This window comes from Gossypium raimondii, chromosome 5 (assembly GCF_025698545.1).
Source record: "Gossypium raimondii isolate GPD5lz chromosome 5, ASM2569854v1, whole genome shotgun sequence".
Lineage (NCBI taxonomy): Eukaryota > Viridiplantae > Streptophyta > Magnoliopsida > Malvales > Malvaceae > Gossypium > Gossypium raimondii.
In genome coordinates this window covers 1,576,059-1,584,038 of record NC_068569.1, presented here as the reverse complement: position 1 = coordinate 1,584,038, position 7,980 = coordinate 1,576,059, and the positions used below count along the sequence as shown (strand labels likewise).

At 32.5% G+C, this 7,980-nt stretch overlaps 1 protein-coding gene across 1 annotated transcript; it reads left to right on the top strand.

The window, feature by feature from the left end:
- Window positions 1-2,201: 2,201 nt before the first annotated feature.
- Window positions 2,202-5,649, top strand: LOC105770865 (cytochrome P450 734A1). The gene is made up of 5 exons (XM_012592220.2): window positions 2,202-2,687; window positions 3,537-3,760; window positions 3,862-4,106; window positions 4,252-4,621; window positions 4,778-5,649. The coding sequence occupies exons 1-5, from the start codon at window positions 2,411-2,413 to the stop codon at window positions 5,234-5,236; spliced, it is 1,575 nt and encodes a 524-aa protein (XP_012447674.1). The 5' UTR covers window positions 2,202-2,410; the 3' UTR covers window positions 5,237-5,649.
- The last annotated feature ends 2,331 nt before the right edge of the window (window positions 5,650-7,980 follow it).

Here is a 7,980-nt window from a genome sequence, read left to right as displayed (position 1 = left end):
AGTTTTTACTAACGTATGGAAATCAACAACTATTCAAATTTTTAAATAAGTTTTCGTATTTTTATTACCATATGAACTAACTAAACTAAGTAAAATGTTAGTTTCTTTTATTTTGAAAGTATTTAGTACACTCTCAATAGAATTTTTATATTTCATAAATAGGATCAAGTGTCTGTAAGAATATAATAAAATATTAAAAAGAACACATGACAATTTTAAAATTGTTTGTAGAATAAAAAAATATACTATCAATACATCAAATATTCATTTTTTTATATAGTTATGCTTATTGTTGTTTTTAGTCATAGTCTAATTCCTTGAAAAATGATAATTAAATAACTCAGTACAAAAAATATAAAGTGTGCTCAATATTTACATATTTTGGCCATTTGGTCTTAAATTTGATCATTAACTTTTTCATAAAAGGTTAAATTATTATATTTTTATTGATGTTGTAGTAGTGACCCACATAGCAGATCACATGTATTTCAAGTTGACGTATCACTATTTATTTTAAATATTATAACAATTATAATTGTATTTTTTATTTTAATGCTTTTATCGGATTAAAGAAGAATATCTTTAACTTTTCAATAAATATTTAAAGAAAACATGGAAAAAAAGAAAAGAAAAGAAAAACAAACTTTATCACGGATCACCGAATGGATTTAAGAAAACAGAAACGTTTTTCATGTAGATTTAGTTAAAACGTTTCGGAAAAGTAAAAATATTCAAATTTGAAAAGGAAAGAAAAAACGTCGTTTAATTCCAAATACAGAGTTAAGTTTAATAAAAGTCAACCCATTTTGTAAATTTGGCTAACATGACACGTGAGTTTTTAATGTCTTCAAGTTTATGCATACGTCAAAATTCCAAGGTTTGCTTGGATTTCTTCAAATTTAATTTAATCGTGATAAAATTGGATTCCTTTACAATTGCTGTATATATAGTTCGTAAGTGGCAAGGCTTTTGGACACATTTAAATGATTAAGTTAACAAATAAAAATATAAGGTGTTTGTTTATTCTCTTTTTATCCTTTTTTTTATTCTTTTTCCAATCTTTTTTTTCACTTTATGTGTCTTCTGTCTTTTCAATTTGTAGATCTATCTTGTAAGTATCTTTGTTCTTTTCACAAGTTATGCTAGACAGATGACGATGTTTATTGTCGCTAAAACTCCACCGGCCACCAATAATCTATTGGAAAGTGGGCGCCTCTTCGCCAGCTTTTTAATTTGTTTCTCTTTTGAACTTATTTCAAAATAATAAATAATTTCACGAGTTGATTTAGGTTCGTATTGTCTTAAGTTTTATATATATATATATATTGTTTGTTTTTCGTTGTTTAACAAATATTCCTTTTCATATGTTTTTGTTTGTTCTTCTAACACTTTTTTTAGTATTGCTTATACATGCAACTTGTTTTCACAAGTGTTTTTAGGATGGTGAATGCTTGATTCTTTTTCAGATTTTTGCCTACCGCTTTGGACCATCCAAGTTTATTTCCTTCTCGTATTAAATGTTTGAGTTGTAATATTCATTTGATGTTGATAGAATTTGTATTTATTTTTTTCAAATTATATAACGAAATAAATTAATAAATTTGTGAGTAGAGAAGAATTGTTTTAGCAAATTGTACACAAAAAACAAAACCAAAATGTTAAAAATTTGCCATTATCTAAAAGATCAAAACTCTAGAATAGACACCTATAAGCATTAACTTAAAAATAAAAAATGCAATTAGAGCACATCATATTTGTTTCCCATCAATCATGCCTTAATATTAGAAAAATCCTCAAGCTAGCAAAGAGCTAGTGATAAAATAAAATAAAATATCATTTTAAATCCAACCTAATCTTTGTATGGTCTCCAAGAGGAAAAAAGAAAGAATTATGGACCCTTTAATTGGAATTTTAGTTAGGTGTGTTTTTCTCGATTTTAATGCTTTTTTCATATACTTAGTAGTAAACAATAATAAGAGGACATTCTTATAAAAGAATGTACTTCCCATATCCATTGCTATTTTTCTTAAAATACTAATGTATTTATTGAGAGATGAAATAAAAATCAAGGGTAACATTGTCTGAAAAGTTTGATTAATATGTATAGAATTTATAATAACTCTTCACGTTGACCCTTATTCCAGTGGCGGCCCCTACGCCGTTGGCCTGGGATTGTTTCTAATCTCTCTCTTTTTGTTTCATTTTTTTTAATCTTTTCTCTCTCTTTTTCGTAGTAGTAATAAAAGGCCAACAAAGGGTAGCAAGTAAACCAACATAAGCTAAAGAAGCTAAGAAGCAAAAACACACCCAAAAAAAAAAAGGCTGCTCCACACTAAGGAGGAAAACTGTGCGAAAAGAGAGAAACCGAAGCTATTTGTCTGTTCTTTCTTTCTTCTTCTTCTTTTTCAAAATGGATGGTGTTTTACAGTGGTTGAAGCTGGTTGCTGTATCATTCATGGTGTTAGTTTTGGTGTTAAAAGTGATAGTGTTGCTTTGGTGGAGACCAAAAAGGATTGAAGATCATTTCTCAAGACAAGGGATTAGAGGACCTCCTTACCATTTCTTCATTGGAAATGTTAAGGAGCTTGTTGGGATGATGTTAAAGGCTTCTTCTCAACCTATGCCTTTTTCCCACAATATCCTCCCTAGAGTCCTTTCTTTCTACCATCATTGGAAGAAAATCTATGGTATGTTTTCATCAATCTTTTGTGGGCGTGTGTCTAAAAATGTGTTAATGTGGGTTCCTTTCAGTTCATTGTTAAAGCAAAGAAAAGAGTGGAAGGAATGGATCTTCTTGTTCTTCATTTTTGTAAAAAAAAAATATTTCTGATCAATGAAAATTTTATGTCTTGTAAAAAAAAAAGCTTTTGTTTTTGGTTATTTGAGTTCGGGTTAACTTTACAGCCTTTTCAGTGCTTTGATGCTTGATGTTGAAGTTCAGGAATTTTTGGACGGTTCCACTTCTGTTTTCTTCTCTTTCTTTTTTATTTTTTCCCTTCTTTTCTTGCACTCTCTTCTTAATGAACAAAGATAAACCTTGATTTTCATAATCCCATTTCTCTCTCTCTCACACACTATATATATATACACATATGTGTGTGTATATATTTCTATCCTTTTCAACATACTTTACTATCTTTTCTCTGTTTTTTTATATGTGTCATCTTGCTTTTGTTTTTATAGGAGGTTTGAGTTTCTGATAATGAAGTTATGTTATGTTTGCTAGTACCACTGTTGCTTTGAGTTGTCTTCTTCCCTACTTTCTTTCGGCTTTTAATTTAATTTTCTCTGCGCTCCCTCGTTTTCTTTTTATAAATGTATATGTTTTGCTACAGTACTCTCTATATATACATATCCATCATCATTTCGTTTTGAATCTTAATTTAATGGCTTGTCATTTCTTTTCCTGCTCCTTTTCCTCTTTTGCAAACTTGATACTTACCACTTGAGGTTCCCTGCCACTCCCTCCTTGGTGTAAATCCCTTTTTTTTTTCATTTTTTCATTTATAACAATAAATATTGTTTAATATGTGCAGGTGCAACATTTCTGGTTTGGTTTGGCCCGACGGTTCGGCTCACGGTGGCCGACCCTGATCTGATAAGGGAAATCTTCACTTCCAAATCCGAATTCTATGAAAAGAATGAAGCTCACCCTCTAATTAGACAGCTTGAAGGTGATGGTCTCCTTAGTCTCAAAGGCGAAAAATGGGCTCATCATAGAAAAATCATAACCCCCACTTTCCATATGGAGAATCTCAAAGTAATTTATCCCTCATTTATTACTTCATTCATTTCTCATATTAATGATTAACCCCACCAATAAAGTTTATTAATACTCCATTCTCTTTTTTTTATTTGCAGTTGCTAGTGCCATTGGTTGCACAAAGAGTAACCCATATGCTCGACAAATGGTCGGCAATGTCGACCAACACCGGCGAGATTGAAATCGAAGTCTGCGAATGGTTTCAGACCCTTACCGAAGATGTCATTACTCGTACGGCGTTTGGGACCAGTTATGAAGATGGAAAAGCCATTTTCCGACTACAAGCCCAACAAATGGTGCTTGCAGCCGAGGCATTTCAAAAGGTTTTCATCCCTGGTTATAGGTAAAAATTATTTAAAATTCCTGTATATCATCAATCATTACAACCGTCATCCTTGGTCCTAGATTTTCACGTATCGAAGGTTTCAGTTCCTTGTCGTGATACTATACGAAATGTCTAAATTTGGGATATATATTTGGATTTTCAGGTTTTTGCCGACCAAGAGGAACATAAGGTTTTGGAAATTGGATAGGGATATCAAAAAGTCGTTGATGAAGTTAATCGATGGACGGAAAAACAAGTTGGGGAACACAGTGCAAGAGAAAGGACCTAAGGACTTGCTGGGATTAATGATGCAGGCCTCAAATTCCAGTCCAAATGTCACAGTCCATGACATAATTGAAGAGTGTAAGAGCTTTTTCTTTGCCGGCAAACAGACCACATCCAATTTGTTGACGTGGACGACTGTTCTTCTAGCAATGCACCCACACTGGCAGGTGCTCGCACGTGAGGAGGTGCTTAAGGTGTGTGGATCACGTGACATACCTTCCAAAGATGATGTTGTAAAGCTTAAGACGGTAAAATATCCCTAACACCCTTTCCTTTTGCATTAAAGACAAAGCTCATATGTTTTGTGTCTTTTTGGGTATAAATCAGTAAATCTCACAATTTCACTGGTGTGAATCGGTGAATGTAGTTGAGAAAACATTCTAATTTTGAAATCACATGTGCAGCTCACTATGATATTAAATGAATCTTTACGATTATATCCACCAACAATAGCAACAATCAGACGAGCCAAAATTGATGCAGAGTTAGGAGGTTACAGGATTCTTCGTGATACCGAACTTTTGATACCGATTTTAGCCGTTCATCATGATCAAGCCATATGGGGCAACGATGCTAATGAGTTCAACCCGGCTCGGTTCTCCGAAGGTGTGGCACGTGCAGCAAAACATCCCGTGGGGTTCATCCCGTTTGGGCTTGGGGTCCGCACGTGTATCGGGCAAAACCTAGCCATTTTACAAGCCAAGTTAACACTTTCTATCATACTTCAACGCTTCTCCTTTAGGTTGGCCCCAACTTATCAACATGCACCGACGGTTCTGATGCTACTTTACCCACAATATGGAGCACCAATCATCTTTCAACCTCTGCCAGAATCCACTGTTCCAAGAGATCAAGGGTCATGAGTTAATCCTATATCGTATATGTGCTTATCTCTTGTGTGTGCCTGCGCGTATGCTAGTAACTTGAGTGACCCCCCAAAAAAAAGAAAAAAAAATACCCATCTCCGTTGTTGCCTTTAAAGCATAGAAAAATTAGAGATATTTTGCAACGAAAAAAAAAAGTGCCACTAAAAGTCTTGTCAAATCCTTTTGGCATTTGCTACAATTGACCCTCTCCCTCCCCCTCAAATTCCATGGTTATGGTTTTGGATGCTCGATATCAGTTCCTTTAGGATTTTGGGAAAATGGCTAACAAAGTAGATAGTTTTTCTTCATATCCCTTGGTCTTCCCAATACGTATGTATGTAATATATATTTGCAACACAGTTTTGTAATGTTATGCAATTCATGAAATTGTTCTTTTTTTATGATTAAAATCTATGGTTGTATATAGAAAATTAGCTGCTGTCATGACCTGCCAACTTTCAACACTCAACCAACGAAAACACGTAACTAATGTTGCAAACACAAATACTTTATTAAAAGTTGAAAATTCAATTCCAAATACCAGTATAGCTGAACTTGAAGACAGTTGAAAACAGAGGAGCCAAACCCCTTTGATGAAACTTCCTACAATGAAAATATTCAATTTTTGAAGGACTCCTAAACTTATCAGGCAATCTTGTAAAATTTAATCCCAAGTTGCAGCCTGTCTCTTCCTACTGAAAATAAATCATTTACTTACATATAGATTATACATATTATATCACATAATTAATTTGAACACTGACAATTAATTTCAAGAAGAGAATAGTGTAAAAGATAAATATATATATTGTAACCCAAACATTCTTTTTATGAGAGATATTACATGGGAAATGGTGAGATTTAGGCTTTTTCCCCAAAATATGGTGCAAAGATCAAAGACGAAGTTTCCTCGTCATTTTCCAAGACTTAGAAGACAAAGGGGAGCACCCAAATCGGTGATCTTTGTGTTACTACAAAGATTAAAAAAGAAACGAAGAATTTACAGTACCCCAAAGACAAGAAATGTTCTTTTAAGCAAAGATTGCTTTAACCCAGCAGGCAAATGCACCTTTTTTTCTTAAAAAAATATTAATAATTGATTTCCTTTACTTTATGGGGTTTAGGGCTTTGGGCTAAATGAAATATTATTTAATATATGCATTGCTTTTTGGGATCTCCTCATCCTCTAAGCTCAAAATTAATTAAGAATATTTATCCTTTATAAATAAAAACATACAAAGAGAAAAGACAAAAGTAAAAGAAAAAAAAAGGAGCTTTATTTAAGGATTTGCTGGTTCCCAAGAAGCATGTGGTTTCAAGTACATTTTTTTTGGCCTTCTAATCTAATTTGGGGTGTTTTGTTTTCACCCATTTTTAAAGCTTTTGTTAAAAGGAATCAAAGCATGCTAACAAAGCATGTGATCCCTTCTATGATTACATGCTAACCCTAATTTTCATTTCTTTAATCACTTCCATGCCTCTTACTTCCTTTAATTGTTATTATTTATTTGGCTAATGACTTGATTATCGAGATTCTTATTATTTGGACATACCCTCTTTGATAAAGTATGTTTCAAGCTTAGTTGATGATTAAACACATACTAATATTTTACCTTCTCATTTCCCTATGATTTAATTAAACGAAATTATTCTATTTCCGTGATTAGCAGTTAATCCTAGGCAGGCTTAACTATTTTAATAAGGGTTAGCTTCTGTTGTTATTTTGTGTTTTGTCTTAAGCATGCCCCACAACATTAAGATCTAGGTAAATGTCTCCCCCCTACCTTAATTCTATACCACAAAACCAACATTTTAGTGGATCAGATTCATTTGTCTCCATATGTTTAAAAATTTTGCATGCATGTTTTGGGAATTTAAACAATTTATATGTAAGCTAGATTGGCTACAACCCTAATTAACAAATAATCAAAGGGAGAGATATAGATACCTAGGTAGTAGCAACAAGCTAATACTAATTCAAAAGGTTAGTGGGAAAAAGAATTATTATGTACATGGCGAAAACCTGCCTCATTTTAATCCCAAATGTCTGCAATTAATTTGTTGCTTTTTAATTAATGGAGCTGGCTTATGTCTGCCATTGATTAATGCAAACTTTGTGTAGGCTTCCATCTTATAAGACAAAATGGGTAATGCCAAGACTTCTAGTCCTTCACCCCCTCTGGGAATGATTGGCCAAATTATATTTTTCCCCTTTCTCCAATCACCATGCCACATTCTCTCACACATATATTTTAGTTTTCATTTTTTATCGTTTATTTTTGTGTATATTAATGTGCCACGTAAGTACGTTATTATTGTTTCATTGAAAGTATACATGCATTCAGGTTTTCAGTATATATGTGTCATTGTTTATATTAATTTGGATCCATATCTCTCAATTTGTATAATTTTGATATTCTCTTTCTTTTTTTTATTTATTGTACGTCTATGAATTTTAAGAATAGGAAAAATTATACGAAGATTGCATCAACTTTTTGAGTTAAGTTACGTGTTTGATAAATGTTTTTTCGATGTCACTTAGATAAATACACAAAATAAATGTTTTATTTGAGTTGTCAAATACAAAAAGAAAGAAAACCTCATGCCACCTAACACAAACATATATATATATATGTGTTAAAATTTTATAAATGTTCGCATCATTCATCATCATTCATTCACCGAAGATGTATGTATACACATAATTACCTTAATCACCAATAACTGTAGTAGTAAATTAG